General features: G+C 43.1%; 1 protein-coding gene across 1 annotated transcript; it reads right to left on the bottom strand.

The window, feature by feature from the left end:
* Nucleotides 1-6,856: 6,856 nt before the first annotated feature.
* LOC144485239 (extracellular calcium-sensing receptor-like) lies at nt 6,857-15,489 on the bottom strand. The gene is made up of 6 exons (XM_078203455.1): nt 15,338-15,489; nt 13,310-13,601; nt 11,515-12,351; nt 11,196-11,429; nt 7,919-8,042; nt 6,857-7,764 (listed from the first exon to the last, which is right to left on the bottom strand). The coding sequence occupies exons 1-6, from the start codon at nt 15,445-15,447 to the stop codon at nt 6,857-6,859; spliced, it is 2,505 nt and encodes an 834-aa protein (XP_078059581.1). The 5' UTR covers nt 15,448-15,489.
* Between the last annotated feature and the right edge of the window lie 3,199 nt (nt 15,490-18,688).

Raw genomic sequence — 18,688 nt, 5'->3', positions numbered from 1 at the left:
GGGTAATTGTATTGTTAATGTGATTGTATCTGTTTTCTTATTGCTAAGTTTATATCCAGACTGTTCGTGACAGTCCACGACAATAATTTTGTTCAAAAACAGAAAATGCTGGAAAATCTCAGTAAGTCTGACAGCATCTGTGGGGAGAGAATAGAGCCAATGTTTCGAGTCTAGATGACTGGAAACGTTGGGGACGGCATGGTGGCACAGTGGTTAGCGCTGCTGCCTCACAGCGCCAGGGATCCGGGTTCAATTCCCAGCTTGAGTCGCTGTCTGTGCGGAGTTTGTACATTCTCCTCGTGTCTACATGGGTTTCGGTTCCGGTTTCCTCCCACAGTCCAACCATGTGCGGGTTAGGTTGAGTGGCCGTGCTAAATTGCCACTTAGCGTCAGGGGAACCAGTAGAGTGGATGTATGGGGTTATAGGGAAATAGCCTGGGTGGGATTGTGGTCGGTACTGACTCGATCGGCCGAATGGCCTCCTTATTCACTGCAGGGATTCTATGACCCTTCGTCAGAACTAATAATTTAATTACTTTGAACCTGCCAATTTCCTACAATGAAACATCATTTTTTCAGAAAATGTATTAGGTTTATTCCCGAAATTGTGACTCCTTTTTCGACCTTCAGCTAACTGAACAACAACAGGCTGCAATAAAAGCAAACAAATGTTGGAAATCCATGCGTAGCATTTTTTGTACCACCCGGCAGACTCCTTTGTTTTATCCCAACCACTCATTAGATAAACCCAGCTTCTAGAAACATAGAAACCCTACAGTGCAGAAGGAGGCCATTCGGCCCATCGAGTCTGCACCGACCACAATCCCACCCAGGCCCCACCCCCACATATTATTACCCGCTAATCCCTCTAACCTACGCATCCCAGGACTCTAAGAAACAATTTTTAACCTGGCCAATCAACCTAACCCGCACATCTTTGGACTGTGGGAGGAAACCGGAGCACCCGGAGGAAACCCACGCCGACACGAGGAGAATGTGCAAACTCCACACAGACAGTGACCCGAGCCGGGAATCGAACGCGGGACCCTGGAGCTGTGAAGCAGCAGTGCTAACCTCTGTGCTACCGTGCCGCCCTCACCTGAACCGCTCTGTACAAAGAAGTGCTTGCGGCCCTCTGCTCCAACCTTATATTTCATAACCAAGAGTCCCTCTCTGCTGCACTACTTCTGTAGCAGCTGGAGCTAAGCGGCATCGCCTCAGCTAAACTCAAAACAGAAAATGCTGGATAAACTGAGCCGCTCCGGCAGCACCCGTGGAGAGAGAAACAAGGTCAAAATTATGAGCCTGTTTGGCTCTTCTACGAATTGAACAGGAGCAGGAATGTGATGAATTATATAGTTGCACAAGGGAATTGGGAGGGGGGGGGGGGAGAATAGAAGGTCACGGATAGAGTCATAAAGTTTTGCAGCATGGAAACAGGCCATTCGGCCCAATTTGTCCATGCCGACTCTTTTTCTTAACCACTAAGCTAGTCCCAATTGCCCGCGTCTGGCCCATCTCCCTCTCTACCCATCTTACCCATGTAACTGTCTAAACGCTTTTCAAAAGACAAAATTGTACCTGCCTCTGCTACTACCTCTTCCAGCTCATTCCAGACACTCACCACCCTCTGCCTAAAAACATTGCCCCTCTGGATCCTTTTGCATCTCTCACCTTAAACCTATGCCCTCTAGTTTTAGACTTCGCTACCTTGGGGAAAAGATATTGACTATCTCGCTGATCTATGCTCCTCATTAATTTATAGACCTCTAAAAGATCACCCCTAAGCCTTCTACGCTCCAGGGAAAAAAGTCCCAGTCTATTCAGTCTCTCCTTATAACTCAAACCATCAAGTCCCATAAACATGCTAGTAAATCTGTCCTGCACTCTTCCTGGTCTAATAATATCCTTTCTATAATAGGGTGACCAGAACTGTACGCAGTATTCCAAGTGTATTCCAAGATAGACTAAACCTGATCTGTTGGTCTCCAGATCCGTTGTCCATAATTGCACATACAATCGCGAGATTTAACAGCAATTTAAGTTATTCAGCCCATTGTGTCACTGCAATCTCAATAATCGCACTCCACGTGGAAATATCTCCGGTTCAACTGAATATTCAATTCATTCCAGAAAATTACAATGAAATCCGTTTCCTCCATCCTTTCATGCAATGAATTCCAGATCAGAAAAAGGTACAATGGAAAATAAGACCATAAGACCATAAGACATAGGAGCGGAAGTAAGGCCATTCGGCCCATCGAGTCCACTCCACCATTCAATCATGGTTGATTTCAACTCCATTTACCCGCTCTCTCCCCATAGCCCTTAATTCCTCGAGAAATCAAGAATTTATCAATTTCTGTCTTGAAGACGCTCAACGTCTCGGCCTCCACAGCCCTCTGTGGCAATGAATTCCACAGACCCACCACTCTCTGGCTGAAGAAATTTCTCCTAATCTCTGTTCTAAAGTGACTCCCTTTTATTCTAAGGCTGTGCCCCCGCGTCCTAGTCTCCCCTGTTAATGGAAACAACTTCCCTACGTCCATCCTATCTAAGCCGTTCATTATCTTGTAAGTTTCTATCAGATCTCCCCTCAACCTCCTAAACTCCAATGAATATAATCCCACGATCCTCAGACGTTCATCGTATGTCAGGCCTACCATTCCTGGGATCATCCGTGTGAATCTCCGCTGGACCCGCTCCAGTGCCAGTATGTCCTTCCTGAGGTGTGGGGCCCAAAATTGCTCACAGTACTCCAAATGGGGCCTAACCAGTGCTTTATAAAGCACTGGTAACTCTCATCTCGCTTCTGGTTAATTTGCCAGTTAGGTTAAACTGTGCATTTTGCTCACTGATTCACCTGCACTTTTAAACGGATTACTGCAACTGCACTCAACTACCCTCAACCGCGTCACAAGAAAGCGAGGAATGCAAAACAATTGACACATCTAATTGTACCAACGGCAAAAGAGGCGACCACACTGGACCCTGCGAGGATCCTCTGTCTCCCCCACAACAGATAGATTGATTGGTTCTGAATAAGAGTCATATTCGACTCACAATATTAACATCGCTTCTCCCTCCACAGATGCTGCCAGTATTTCCAGAACATTACGTTTTTTTAAATATCTGTTGACTTACTTAGCACATCAAAAACCCTGACAAAATTAAGCACCTCTACCCGAAGGAGAACAACCGAGTTTCTCTCGTCTCACCGAATTACTCAACATATAAGAATTCGACAACTAAATGAACCAAGGGAAAACGGGAGAAGGAAAGCCAAGAATGTGAAAACATGGAAGGATAATAACTACCCAAAAGAGACACAGTGATCTAAACATTAAGCAACGCTTAGGGAAGATTCCATTCCAGACTGGAGAATTGTCAAACAGAATGACCAATGATAACTCTCACTCACTCCACACAGCGCACCGGTTGAGGTTTTGTTTGGAATGAGTTATAATCCGGAGCGGTTCTTAAATGGATCGGGAATAAACCGCCCAGGATGACATCTCCATCCTGAAACATTCCAGGGTTGAACCTTTCGCGAAGTTGGCATGTCTGATCAAGGCCGGATCCTAGAATCTGGATCGGCATCAGTAATAAAACGCTCCAAATGGAATAAAATGGCATCAGGAAAATCGAAACAGTTTTTCAGGAGTCACTGGGAAGGATGTTTCGGATCGGAGTGACAGCACTCTGCTGCAAGCAACCCCCTACATCGGGAATATTTAACCTCACACACCAGTCCCAAGTGTTTTCAAACACAAATCTCACTGACGCTCATTCGCTGTCATATAGGGAAGGCTCATGTCATATTTTCCAACGCTCGGGGCTATTGTATCCCTAACATTTTAGTTAGATCAAATGTGCACGCCGAAGACCCGTTACCACATTTGGAAGATAGTCAGTTCCATGTTCAGTACATGCTCAGTACCGGCAAGGTGTCGGACTGCTATTGTCAGTGCATCTATTGAGAAAGTGTTCGGTGTCGATCTGCGGGGAAGTAGCCCCATATTCAACATTTCAAACCATTACACAGGCACTGAAAAGAGACATTTAGTATCAGGATGAAGATTCATTTAAAGGTTAACATTCCATAATTTCATGCGAATTTGAAATTCCAGGAGTCGCACAGAGGTGAAACTAAATCAGCAGCGGCTCATCCATTAACAAAAACTCATCCATATTGTTCTCCTGCTGTGAAATGAGCTGGCTCACATTCTGAGTGTGATAACAGATGTTGTCAATGAACCGCACTGAGGAGGAGCTTGCTCTCATTGCTTAGTATTTCTTGTAGGTGAAAAAACGGAGTAAAAAAGTCATCGAAATAAATTGGTTTTGTTTTCTCTCTCTCTCTCTCACTACAACTGCTGCCAATCTTTATGAATATTTCCAGCATTTTCTACTTCTTTACAAATTCATGAGGTTTCTTTGTCTTTTATGGAGAAATGTAGGCCAGGGCAAACGATGTGATCACATTACAGATATTTTCACTCCTGTCGAAAACAACAATCAAGTCCCTTCAAACAGGAAGTACGATAATCCTGTCCCCAAAACCTTACAACAGCTGCTGATATAAGCTACCATAAACCTACTACACCTTCATGACGAACACGAATTCTTTCGAGTCTTCTTGCGCTTTAATGGAATGCGGGTGCGGCTGGTAATTAGGGATAAGCAATGAATGTTGGCCGACGCAGCGACACCCACGTCCCATTAATAGATTTAAAAATAGATAGCAAAAATATCATTGGTCCTGGCAGTGACCCTTAGGGAACGCCACCGAATCCAAAAGACGACCATGCACCACCATTCTCTGCTTTCTCTCATTTAAGTGTTTTTTTATCCAATTTAACTCCAACCATCCTATTGCACTCCAACCATCCTATTCCACAAGCTTAATTTTGTTAAACAACATTTGATGCGATGCATTGGCAAACATTTTCTTAATATCCATATAGACAACATCCACTGTATTGACTTCATCAACTATCTGTGTTGTTTCACAACAAAATCTCTCTCTATGGGCGGCACAGAAATCATAGGAACCCTACAGTGCAGAAGGAGGCCATTCGGCCCATCGAGTCTGCCCCGACCACAATTCCACACAGGCCTTACCCCCATATCCCTACATATTTTACCCGCTAATCCCTCTAATCTACGCATCCCAGGACACTAAGGGGCAATTTTAGCATGGCCAATCAACCTAACCCGCACATCTTTGGACTGTGGGAGGAAACCGGAGCACCCGGAGGAAACCCACGCAGACACGAGGAGAATGTGCAAACTCCACACAGACAGTGACCCAAGCCGGGAATCGAACCCAGGTCCCTGGAGCTTTGAAGCAGCAGTGCTAACCACTGTGCTACCGTGCCGCCCAATGGCTAGCACTGCTGCCGCACAGCGCCAGAGACCCAGGTTCGATTTCTGGCTTGGGTCACTGTCTGTGTGAAATTTGCACGTTCTCCACGTGTCTGTGTGGGTTTCCTCCGGGTGCTCCGGCTTCTTCCCACAGTCTGAAAGACGTGCTGGTTAAATGCATTGAACCGAACAGGTGCGGGAGTGTGGCGACGAGGGGAAGTTCACAGTAACTTCATTGCAGTGTTAATGTAAGCCTTACTTGTGACTAATAAATTAACTTTAAAACCCATTAAATTAGTCAAACATGTTGTGCATTTCACAATCTGTGTTGGCTCTGCTTCATTAGTTCAAACCTCTCCAAGTGCCTGTCAATTTTCTTCCACGATTATGGATTCCTATAACTTATCCACCACTAATATTAAACTAATTGGCCTGTCGTTGCTGGGACTGTCCTTACACCCTTTCTTCAATTAAGATGTCACATTTTCCTCTGACCAGTGCTCTGGCACCTCCCCAACACCTAAAGAAAATATTAATGAAAGTCCTTCCACTACTTTATTTCTCAACCTGGAATGCAATCCATCGGAGCAGGCGACTTCATGGGTGTAACAACAAAAATTGTGTTTCATCAGATGTCTTGGAAAACATAATTGATATTTCACTTGAAATCAAAGGAGTAGAAAGGATTGAGGTCAATGTGAAGTTAAAGCAGTACGCTCGCATTCGGATTGTCAGCAGCGACCTAAAAATAGGAACAATAAAGAGTAAAATAGTTGTTGCAAGCTATTCCTGGCATGTTAAACGAGGTAAATGAAGTCTGACAAGATGTAAAACTTCCATAAGAAACGCTTCAAATTGTTTCCAACTGAATAACCCTTCCTTAGTAAAGACCCAAGTGCTGAAAATGCACTATAGAGCACCAGGAAACATATTCTTCAGCACCGAAATGTACCCGTTCCCCAGTAATTTCGGTCAGAGAATCTTCTTTAACAAAAACAGCCAAATAAGTGCATAATCACAAGGACTGACCAACACTCTCAAGAGCTGCGGAAAATGTAACAAATCGCTGGTGTGCTCGGGAGAGAAACGTGCCTGAAACAATTGGAAGTCATGAATGCGGGATGATGAACTTCAGGCATTTCTTCCCAATACATTGGTGTTATATAGAAACCATCTTTGGTCATTTGAATCCTTTTACGATTTTATAGTTGCATTTATTAATAGTAATCAAAATACAGACATAAGCCTTATCAGCGAACACTCAAAATCTTACGATATGTGTTTCTAGTTTATACAGAATGAAGAACATTTCATTACTTAATCCACCGATGAAAGGTATCTTAATTCGGGGCAATCTTATCAGAAAACAGTGCCAGGAATATTAGATGTCAAAACTTTTGTGTTAAGTGTAAAACTGTATTATTCATTCAACATGCCCAATTCTTCATCATCGTGCAGACTTCTGAATTTACAAAACTCGGGTAATTAGCTAAGGTTGCACATTTTTAGCCATCAGGTGCTTTTTGGTGTTCTCTTCTGATTTTAACAAGATAATGTAACATTTTGGAGCAAAGATACAGATCAGCAATCCGTAGCTTGATGCTAAAATTGCAAATATTTCCACAACGACCGCATATTTCCCCGGATTGCTCACATAGGTTGGAATAAAAGTTATCCAAACGGCAAAAAAGATGAGCATGCTAAAGGTAATGAATTTAGCTTCATTGAACTTGTCGGGTAAAGCTCGGGCCAGGAATGCTAAAATCAAACACATGCAAGCTAACAGCCCGATGTAACCTATAACACTCCAGAATGAAACTGTGGAACCCACGTCACACTTAAGGATAATTTTAGCACTCTGATACTCTGTGTTTTTAATTGGGACTGGGGGAGATGTCACCAACCAGATCACACATATTATAATTTGAATCAATGTGCAGAGAAAGACAATTGATCTTTGTTGTTTGGGGCCAAACCATTTCATCACATTACTGGATGGTAGGGTTGCTTTAAATGCCATCAGGACCACCAGAGTTTTACTGAGAATACAGGAAATACACAGAACAAAGCTAACTCCAAACACAGTGTGACGCACCATACATGACCATGGTGCTGGCTGTCCAATGAATGCAATGGAGCAGAGAAAGCAGAGTATTAATGAGATTAATAGAAGGAAACTCAATTCAGAATTGTTGGCCCTTACAATGGGAGTGTTTATGAAATATAAGAAAATTGCTGCAACAGCTCCTGTGATACAAGCTCCAAACAAGGAAATCGCTGCGAGTATTATTCCCATACTGTCGTGAAACGAGAGGAACTCAATCTCTTTCGGAATGCATTGATTTCTTGGAACGTTGGACCAGTAATCTGCTGGGCAGTTGATACATTCGATAGAATCTGTGGACAGATATGTACAAATAATAGTTCAAATGAACTTTTTGGAATTAATGAAAGCTGCTCTGATGACAAATCCAAACAATGCCTTGGTACATGTAATTCCCACGTTCTTGTTTCCTGCTGGAATATTAAGGATGTTCTCATTCTTGCCTACCTGTCTGGTTACTGATCTCCCCATCAGCGCACGGTAAACAGTCATAGCAGCAAACAGGCTGTCCCTTACGAACAGCTCTTCTTGTTCCTGGAACACAACTATCACTACATACTGAGACAGGGACCTGCGGAGACAGAGACGATATTTTATCCTCAAACCACAATATTTGCAAAGTATTAAAGTCGATGTTGGGAAGTCTTAACAAATATTAACGTCATGCGAAATCACAACCGTTGATTTTATTGATAAATGTACCTTTGCTACCTGAGGGTGTGGTCTCTTCTTACTACTGCTGTAACTTGTTTATAATTCAAAATTCGAAATATAATGAAAACACAAATTGTCTTTGTAACTACATTCATTGCTCAGGGGTACACGCTGCTGCAATGTTAATGCAACTAGACGACAATACATTTAAAACCACCACGACAGCTGGTGGGATTCAAATTTAGTTAATATTTCCGGAATTATTAATTTTCATTCCGTAAAGATAACAACGAAACCATTGTTGATTTCTCTTAAAAGTCTGGTTAAAAGGAAGGAAATCTGACCACCTTGTCTGGTCCGTCCTACATTGAGACGCAAAGCGATGTGGTTTAACTCTTAACCATCCTCTGATAAGGCTTTGTAAGCCATTCAGTTTAAGGGCAATTAGGGATGGCCAGCAAATATTGGCTTTGCCAGCGATTCCATCAAAGAATAAAGGAAAAACTACAGCTAATTACGAATCCAAATATCCAATTACTCCAGAAAGGAATAGAATGAATTGCGGGACATATTTAATATATTTCAAGGGACGAATATCCCTTGAAACTCTTTCAATAAAACACAGACCAGACAGAGACAGTACCTTAACACCTCAGAGGCTAACAGTAAAATATTTCATCAGATCGACAGGGTTAAGAAGTGGCGTGCCGAGTGTGAAAGATTTTATTGAACTGTGACCATAAATGTTGCAGACCCGATGATTAATCAAATGTTTTGTCAAATTTCCAATGTTCATCAACATAACATTAATTACCAGAACGTAGGAAAATGGTGAGTTCAGCAAAGGCCATTGCATTACAATCATCTGGCGCATTAAATCTTCCACTGTGGATTCTGCATGATTCTGATGCTATGGGTTCTCTTATTTCATTTGCAATTAACCTACATATTCCTCATTGTTTGCTTGATAAGTCTTCACGTTTCTCGTTAGTATTTCAATAAATTCCACTGATCTCGTCTATCTCTATATTCCGGTGCACCTGAAATTGAATTTTGCGTTTACTTTGTCCATACTATTCATTATTATGCTACCTTCACCTGGCGCTCTTCCTTTCGAAGAACTAAACAAATTATAAATTGATATACAGGTGATAACTATCTGCAAATATCATATTTGTTAGAATAGTTTCCACGTGGACATTGATTTATCAAAGCTTCCTAGACAGATTTGTTAAATTGTTTTTGGTTAACAGACAAGACATTCTTCGTTGGCCATTCCTAGGTACCCTGAGAATAGTATATAAATGACGAATAAGAGGGGACCCAGCACATACCCCTGTGGTAAACCCACTGGATACTGGCTTCCAGTGACGAAAGCAGTCATCTGTCATCAAACTTTGTCTCCTACAACTAAGCCAATTTTGAATCCACTTTATCAAGTTATCCTGTACCTCATGTACATTTGACTTATTTATATCTCCCACGTGGAACTCTGTCAAAGGTTTAGCTGTGTATACGATTATGAGACGAATGGACAGGGGGCATAAGGGACAGCTGGCCCCCTTAGTTCAAGGGTCAGTCACGAGGTGACACAAGCTCAAGCTGAAGGGTAGGAGGTTTAGGGGGAATGTGAGGAAAATCCTTTTAAACCCAGAGGGTGGTGACGCTCTGGAATGCGCTGCCTGGGAGGGTGGTAGAAGTGAGTTGCCTCATATACTTTAAAAAGCACCTGGATCAGCACTTGGCACATCATAACATTCATATGGGTCAGGTGGTGACAGATGGGATTTGGTAGGTCGGTCAGGTGTTTCTCACGTGTCAGTGCAGACACGAGCGGCCAAAGGGCCTCTTCTGCTATGTGTGATTCCGTGATTCCACTTACCCGCTCCATACCCCTCAGATTTTTAATTCCCCTACCAAGTCTCCTTTCGGCTTTCGTTTCTCCAAGGAAGACAATCCCAACCACTCCAATCTATCCTCATAGCTAAAATTCTTTATCACTGGAATCATTCTTGTTAAACTCTTCTGTGCTCTCTCCAATGTCTTCATACCCGTCCTCAAGTAAAGCGCCCAGGACGTGATGCAATCTCCAGCTGACGACTAACTAGTGCCTTATACAAGTTCAACATGACCTCCTTACTTGCGTACTCAATGTCCCTACGAATAGAGCCTACGATACCACCTCTGCTCTATCGACGTGTCCTATCATTTCAATGACTAACGTACTTGTACAAGGAGGTCCATCTGTTCCTGCATCTCCTTTCGAGAATTTCCCTTTGGTTTAAGATGTCTCTCCATATTCCTCCTGCTAAAATGCATCAAATCACATTCCTCTCCGTTAACTTCTTCTGTCACCTGTCAGCCCAATGCACAAACATGCTTTTGCCCTTCTAAAGATCAAAAATCTCCTCATCACTGTTGACGACTTTTCCAATTTTTGTATAATCTGAAAAAGTTACAAACATACCCTGAACATCACAGTCCATGTCATGAATATATATCAGGAAGAGAAGTGATCTTAACCTTGACCCCAAACATTCAAAACCATTCTCGAAAAATGTGACTGAACAGATTCACTCGAGTCGCTACCGCGGGAGTCTGGTTGAGTCTAATCTACAATAATAGCTCAAATAAACTCGATTATGGGGCAGTTGTACACAGTGACCTTTTCTTTCATTTGTTCATGGGATGTGGGCGTCGCTGGCTGGGCCAGCATTTATGGTCCATCCCTGAGAGCACTTTGTCAACCACATTGCTATGACTCTGAAGTCACATGTAGACCACACCAGGTAAGGACGGCAGACTTCCTTCCCGAAAGGACATTAGTGAACCAGATGGGTTTTACAACAATCGACAATGATTTCATAGTTCTCGGTAGATTCTTAATTCCAGAAATTTTTGAGTGAATTCAAATTCCACCATCTGCCGTGGCGGGATTTGAACCCAGGTCCTCAGTCCATTACCGTAGGTCGCTGGATTAGTAGTCCAGTAACAATACCGCCATGTCACTGCCTCCCTAAGGCATTAGAGGCATGGTTTCTAGTCTTTGATGGATTAAAAATCTGCTTACTTTCTTTTCTAGCCCTGTTTTGTGCCAAACGATTCTACTTTCATCCAACGCGAGTTCTTCCCCTTCCGGTAACGCTGCATCATAATAACCAACTTTAACAAAATCAACCGACCAATCACGGCGCTTCTGCCAGTTGATCAGGTCATAGGAAGCGATGGGATCTCCGTCTTCATCGAAAGTTACTTCCTCCCCGAACTGGTTTGTGAAACGTACCTCCCGCAGGTACCGTAAAAGCTTTAGAAAAGGGAAAGCAATTATTATCTTCCGAAACTCTGACTCTGCTTTACAGAATGAATTGGAGTTTGAGATGATTCCTCACCTGCCAGGATAGATGGTTTGACTTTTGACCACATGTTTTATTGAGAAATGGGCCTTGCCCATTTTCGCACGATTGTAAATTATGAAGTGCGTGCGCTGCAGCGTACACCGCTTTGTACACATTGTAGGAAATTCTTAACTGCGATACATCAGTGAATGGAGTCTCAATTGTCTCCAAGTTCTCTAAACCTGTGCATGGCTTGTAAAAGGAAGCTGTTATGTTTGTTCCCAGAGTCTTATTTGAGGTTTTTACGCTACAGCCAAAGATTTCCCCCCAGAGTTCTTCGACAAATGGGTTGTCTACTGCTGTGGAAGGATGGAGTTTGACTAGAAACTCTCTCAGTCCTGGAATTTCAGCTCTCCTGATTCCAAACCCGATTGTTCCCGTTAAAATGTCCCGAGTTTCCGCTGTCCACATTTGGAATGATGTGACCCAGGCTTCACTCGCTATCAGTTGGATGTCGGTAATGTTCTGCATTCTGAGTTCGCTTACCAAAGACATGGCGTCACTCTCTCCGCAGAATATTATCATCACCTTAGCCGAGGAATTTCTAATGGTATTCACAACCTGCCGCATCCTTTCTCTGGTACGACCGGGTGAGAGGAATTCGACGTAGGCGATGCAAATGTCAAATTTTGCAGCCTCTTCAATTAAAGACCTCATCCCGAATCGGCCATAATCATTATCTTCAGCCACAGCTCCGATCCAAGTCCATTGGTAGTGGTGTATAATCCGCACTAAAGCTCTCATCTGAACGGTATCGCTGGGAATTGTCCTTAAAAAAGTTGGGAACTCACGCTTATCACTGAGGCATGCGCATGAAGCGAAGTAGCTGACCTGTTTGGGGTTGGGGGGTGGGGACGGAGAGAGAGGGAATTAATGAACTGAGACATTTATATTCATGAGTCACACATAAAGCACACAAGGTCCGTCTATTGAATTGTTCTCATCCCCTCCACAACACCCCCACCATGCCATTCACATCGCCTATCCCCACCCCCCCCCCCCCCCCCCATCCCTCCACATTATCCTGTAAACATTTCCTTTTCGGCGATTTATCCAATAAACTTTTCAAAGTTGTTCCTAACTCTGATTCCACCGTTCGGGATAACAACTCAAGTTGTAAGCATCGCTGACTGGGCTAACATTTATTTCCCGACCCCGATTGTCCGGCGACATCATTTCAGAGGGTATTTCAGAATCAACCACAATGCTGTGGATATGGAATCATACATAGAACAGGCCAGATGAGGGCGGCAGATTTCCTTCCCTGAAGGACATTCTTGGGCCAGGTGGGCTTTTATGGCAATCGACAATGATTTAATGGTCATCGTCAGACTTTTAATTCCAGACCATTTTATTGAACTGTGTTTCCACCATTTTTCAAGATGGGATTCGAACCCGGGTCCCCAGAGTATTGCCATGCGCCTCTGAATTACTCGGAACGTCAAAATACCACTAAGTCACTGCCTCCCTGTGCGCCACCACCTTCCATTTTCTTCTGGCTCATTTGCAAATTCCTCTTCAATCTGTGTACCCTAATTATCGAAATTCGTTGCTTAAAGAAACAGTTAAATGTAATTTAATCTAAACACCAAGCGGTGGAGAGAGAAACAGAGTGAACCTTTCAGGCCAACTCTTTCCTCTCTGCACAGATGCTGCTGCACCGTCTGAGGATTTCCAACATTTTCCGTTTTATTTCAGATTTTTCGCATTGGCAGTATTTTACTTTTGTCAGTGTAATTACAACCGCATGCTTTTGCCGCGTCCGTGTAAATGCATTCGCACATCTTACCATACCAATGGCGAAAGGAGCGACCACTCGCGATACTGCAATAGATTGTGACGATCCGCCATCTCCAACAATCATGGGCACTGATGGAACGCCAGCACACGTGTCATTCGAAGTGATTCTGTCTTTCCCATTTAGTAATTTGAAAGCTCCTTTAAGCCCTTCAGATGGTGTGTCACAGCTGTCGAAAATCTTGTAACCCAGAGTGATGTTAGGAAGCAAATCTGGGTTCCCATTTATTTCTTCAATGGCAAACACCATAGTTAGCGCCCACCGGAGTCCACTTTGGCTAAACCTGCAACACATTTATGGAGATACACTTATTTCAAGAAAATATAATTGCCGCTGTATCATTGTTCATTGCACCGCTGAGAAAAACTTGAAAGAATATATGTTTCGACGGGCAGATTACATGCTGGAGACGTTTAAAGTGGGGGTACATGGAACAAGATAGGTAGATAGCAGCAACAAAAACAGAAAATACTAGAAAAACTCAGCAGGTCTGACATCATCTGTGGAGAGAGAATAGAGCCAACGTTTCGAATCTGGATAAGCCTTTGTCAGAGTGAATGCACAGACTCTAACGAAGGGTCATCCTGTCTCGAAACGTTGCCTCTATTCTCTCTCCACAGATGCTGTCAGACATGCTGAGATTTTCCAGCACTTTCTACTTGTTGCCTCAGATTCTAGCATGCGCAGTATTCTGTCTTTTTCTGCTAATCTCCAGACCTGGTTTCGATATTCGCACATTCAATCGCAAGATCTTACAAAAAATGAGTGTTTTGGCCCATCTGATCCGCTGCAATCCCAATAATCCCACTCCGCATGGAAATGTCTCCAGTTCAACTCAATATTCAATTCACTCCCGAAAATTACAATTAAATCCGTTTCTCCATCCTTTCGGGCAATGGATTCCAGATCAGAAAAACACACAATGAAAATAACTCTCATCTTTAACTTTGAGGAGAAGTTGGATAAACTTAGTTTGTTCTGACTGGAACGACGGAAGTTGAGGGGTGACCTGATAGAGATCTACAAGATTATGAGTGGCACAGACAGAGTGGATAGTCAGATGCTGTTTCCCTGGGTAGAAAAGTCAAGTGCTATGGGACATAGGTTTAAGGTGCATAAGGGAAGTATGGAGGCGATATGCGAGGCAGTTTTTTACACTGAGGATGGTGAATGTCTGGAACTCGCTGCCTGTGGAGGTGGTGGGAGCAGGTACGATAGCGGCATTTAAGGGGCAACTAGACGAATACATGAATAGGATAGTAATGGAAGGATATGAACTCCGTAACTGCATACAGTTTTAGTTTAGGCAGCCATCATGATCGGCGCAAGCTTAGAGAGTCGAAGGGCCTGTTCCTGCGCTGTACTTTTCTTTGTTCTCTTTGTTTTCCTCTTTGTTCTCCCCTCAGCTTATTTTGCCAGTTAGGTTAAGCTGTGCATTCTGCTCACTGATCGACCCGCATTTTTAAACAGATTACTGCAACTGCTCTCAACAACCCTCCACCTTGCCCCAAGTAAACGCTTAATGCAAAAAAAATACATCTCATTGTGCCACGCTGGACTCTCCGAGGATCCTTTATCGCCCCCACAACATATATGTCGATTGATTCTGATTAAGAATCATATTCGACTCACAATATTAGCCCCGCTTCTCCCTCCACAGATGCTGCCAACCTTGACCAGCATTCCCAGCACTTTATGTTTTTTTTTAATAACTGTGAACAAATTTACCGCATCAAAAACCCTTATAATATTAAGCACCTCTACCCGTTAGCATTCCCTGCCCTGAGGAAAACAATCCGAGTTTATCTGGTCTCAGCGAATTACCCAACATATAAGAGTTCGATCATGAAATGAATCAAAGGAAGACGGGAGAAGGAAAGCCAAGAATGTGAAAACATGGAAGGATAATAACGACCCAAAAGAGACACAGTGATCTCAACGTTAAACTATCCTTCGGGGAGATTCCATTCCAGACCGGAGTATTGTCAAACAGCATGACCAAACATAATTCTCACTCACTCCACACAGCGCACCGGTTGAGGTTTTGTTTGGAATGAGTTATACTCCGGGGCTGCTCTTAAATGGATCGGGAATAAACCGCCCAGGATGACGTCTCCATTCTGAAGCATTCCAGGGTTGAACCTTTCCCGAAGTTGGCATGTCTGATCAAGGACGGATCCTACAATCTGGATCGGGATCAGTAACAAAACGCTCCAAATGGAATAAAATGGCATCAGGAAAACCGAAAGAGTTTCTCAGGAGTCACTCGGAAGAATGTTTCGGATCGGGGTGACAGCACTCTGCTGCAAGCAACTCTCTACACGGGGAATATTTAACCGTCACATACCAGTCCCAAGAGTTTTCAAACACAAATCTCACTGACGCTCATTCGCTGTCATACAGGGAAGGCTCATGTCATAATTTCCAGCGCTCGGGGCTATTGTGCCCCTGACATTTTAGTTAGATTAAATGTGCACACCGAAGACCCGTTACCATATTTGGAAGATAGCCTGTTCTGTATTGGCAAGGTATCGGATTGCTATTGTCAGTGCATCTATTGAGAAAGTGTTCGGTGTCAATCGGCGGGGCAGTAGCCCCATATTCAACACTTCAAACCATTGCACAGGCACTGAAAGAGACATTTAGTATCAGGATGAAGATTGATTTAAAGGTTAACATTCCATGTTTTGATGCGAATTTGAAGTTCCAGGAGTCGCACAGAGGTGAAACTAAATCAGCGGCGGCTCATCCATTAAAAAAACTCATCCATATTGTTTTCCTGGTGTAAAATGAGCTGCCTCACATTCTGAGTGTGATAACAGATGTTGTCAATGAACCGCACTGAGGAGGAGCTTGCTCTGATTGCTTAGTATTTGTTGCAGATCATAACACGCAGTAAAAAGTTATAGAGTCAGAGTGGTTTACAGCATGGAAACAGGCCGTTCGGCCCAATTTGTCCATGCCGCCCTTTTTTAAAACTCCCGAGCGAGTCCCAATTGCCCGCATTTGGCCCATATCCCGCTATACCCATCTTACCCATGTAACTGTCTGAATGCTTTTTAAAGACAAATTTGTACCCGCCTCTACTACTACCGCTGGCAGCTTGTTCCAGACACTCACCACCCTCTGTGTGAAAACATTGCCCCTCTGGACCCTTTTGTATCTCTCCCCTCTCACCTTATACCTATGCCCTCTAGTTTTAGACTCCCCTGCCTTTGGGAAAAGATATTGACTAGCGAATCTATGCCCCTCATTATTTTTTAGACCTCTATAAGATCGCCCCTCAGCCTCCGACTCTCCAGAGAAAAAAGTCCCGGTTTATCCAGCCTCTCCTTATAACTCAAACCATCAAGTCCCGATAACATCCCAGTCAAGCGTTTCTGCTCTTTCTAGTTCAATAATATCCTTTCTATAATAGGGTGACCAGAACTGTACACAATATTCCAAGTGTGGCCTTACCAATGTCTTGTACAACTTCAACAAGACGTCCCAACTCCTGTATTAAATGTTCTGACCAATGAAACCAAGCATGCTGATTTTCATCATCACCACTCTGTCCGCCTGTGACTCCAATTTCAAGGAGCTATGAATCTGTACCCCTAGATTTCTTTGTTCTGTAACTCTCCCCAAAGACCTACCATTAACTGAGTAAGTCCTGCCCCAGTTCAATCTACCAAAGTGCACCATCTCGCATTTATCTAAATTAAACTCCATCTGCCACTTATCAGCAAGATCCCGTTGCAATCCGAGATAAACCTTCTTCACCCTCCACTGTGCCACGGATCTTGGTGTCATCTGCAAAGCTACTAACCATGCCTCCTATATTCTCATCCAAATCATTAATATCAATGACAAATAACAGTGGACCCAACACCGCTCCCTGAGGCACACCGCTGGCCACAGGCCTCCAGTTTGAAAAACAAACCCTCTGCAATCATTCTCTGGCTTCTGTCATCAAGCCAATTTTGTATCCATTTTGCTACCTCACCCTGAACGCCGTGAGATTTAACCTTATGCAACAACCTACCATGCGGTACCTTGTCAAAGACTTTGCTAAAGTCCATGTAGACAACATCAACTGCACTGCTCTCATCTACCTTCTTTGTTATCCCTTCAAAAAACTCAATCAAATTTGTGAGACATGATTTTCCACTCACAAAGCCATGCTGACTGTCCCTTATCAGTCCTTGCATCTCTAAAAGTTCATCGACCTAAATTAGCTTTATTTATTCTCTCTCTCACTACAACTGCTGCCAATCATTCTGAATATTTCCAGCATTTTCTACTTCTTTACCAATTCATGAGATTTCTTTGCCTTTTATGGAGAAATGTAGGCCAGGGCAAACGATGTGATCAAATTACAGATATTTTCACTCCTGTCGAAAACAACGAATCAAGCCCCTTCAAACAAGGAAGCACGATAATCCTGTTCTACCTGCGTCCCCAAAGCTTACAACAGCTGCTGATATAAGCTACCATAAACCTACTACACCTTCATGACGAACATGAATTCTTTCGAGTCATTTTGTGATTTCATGGAATGTGGGCGTGGCTGGTAATTAGGGATAAGCAATGAATGTTGGCCGAGGCAGCGATATCCACATCCCATTAATAGATTTAAAAATCCAAAGCAAAAAATCATTGGCCCTGGCAGTGACCCTCAGGGAACTCCACCGAATCGAAAAACCGACCATCTACCACCATTCGCTGTTTTCTATCCTTTAAGTGTTTTCTTATCTAATTGCACTCCAACCATACTATTCCACAGGCTAAATTTTGTTAAACAGCATTTGATCTGATACATTGTCAAACATTTTCTTAATATCCATGTTGACAACATCCACTGTATTGACCTCATCAACTATCTTTGTTATTAACAAACAAAATCCATTAAATTAGTCAAACGTGTTGTGCATTTCACAATCTGTGCTGGATCTGCTTCATTAATTCAAACCTCTCCAAGTGCCTGTCAATTTTCTTCCACGATTATGGATTCCAAAACTTTATCCACCACGAATATTAAACTAATTGGCCTGTCGTTGCTGGGACTGTCCTGACACACTTTCTTGAATAAAGGTGTCACATTTTCCTCTCACCAGCGCTCTGGCACCTCCCCACCTAGAAAATATATTAATGTAAACCCTTCCAATACTTTCTTTCTCAACATGTGATGCAATCCATCGGAATAGGCAACTTAATCGATGTAACAACAAAAACTGTGATTCATCAGATTCCTTGGAAAACGGAATTGATATTTCATTTGAAATTCGACGAATAGAAAGGATTGAGGTCTGGGTGAACACCATTATTCTTACGAAACTCATCTCCAATTTCCGTGGCCTGGGCCTCGTCTGCTCCTACAGTGACTGG

Source organism: Mustelus asterias, chromosome 3 (genome assembly GCF_964213995.1).
Source record: "Mustelus asterias chromosome 3, sMusAst1.hap1.1, whole genome shotgun sequence".
NCBI classification, from domain to species: Eukaryota; Metazoa; Chordata; class Chondrichthyes; order Carcharhiniformes; family Triakidae; genus Mustelus; species Mustelus asterias.
This window is presented reverse-complemented; position numbering and strand designations above follow the sequence as displayed.

Coding starts and splice junctions, on each gene's coding strand:
- LOC144485239 (XM_078203455.1), bottom strand. CDS start 15,447: ATGCTTCAGAATGGAGACGTCATCCTGGGCGGTTTATTCCCGATCCAT. Junction 13,602..15,337: donor CAACCGGTGCGCTGTGTGGA/GTGAGTGAGAAT, acceptor AATGTGTTGCAG/GTTTAGCCAAAGTGGACTCC. Junction 8,043..11,195: donor AAACAGGGCTAGAAAAGAAA/GTAAGCAGATTT, acceptor CTGTCTCCGCAG/GTCCCTGTCTCAGTATGTAG.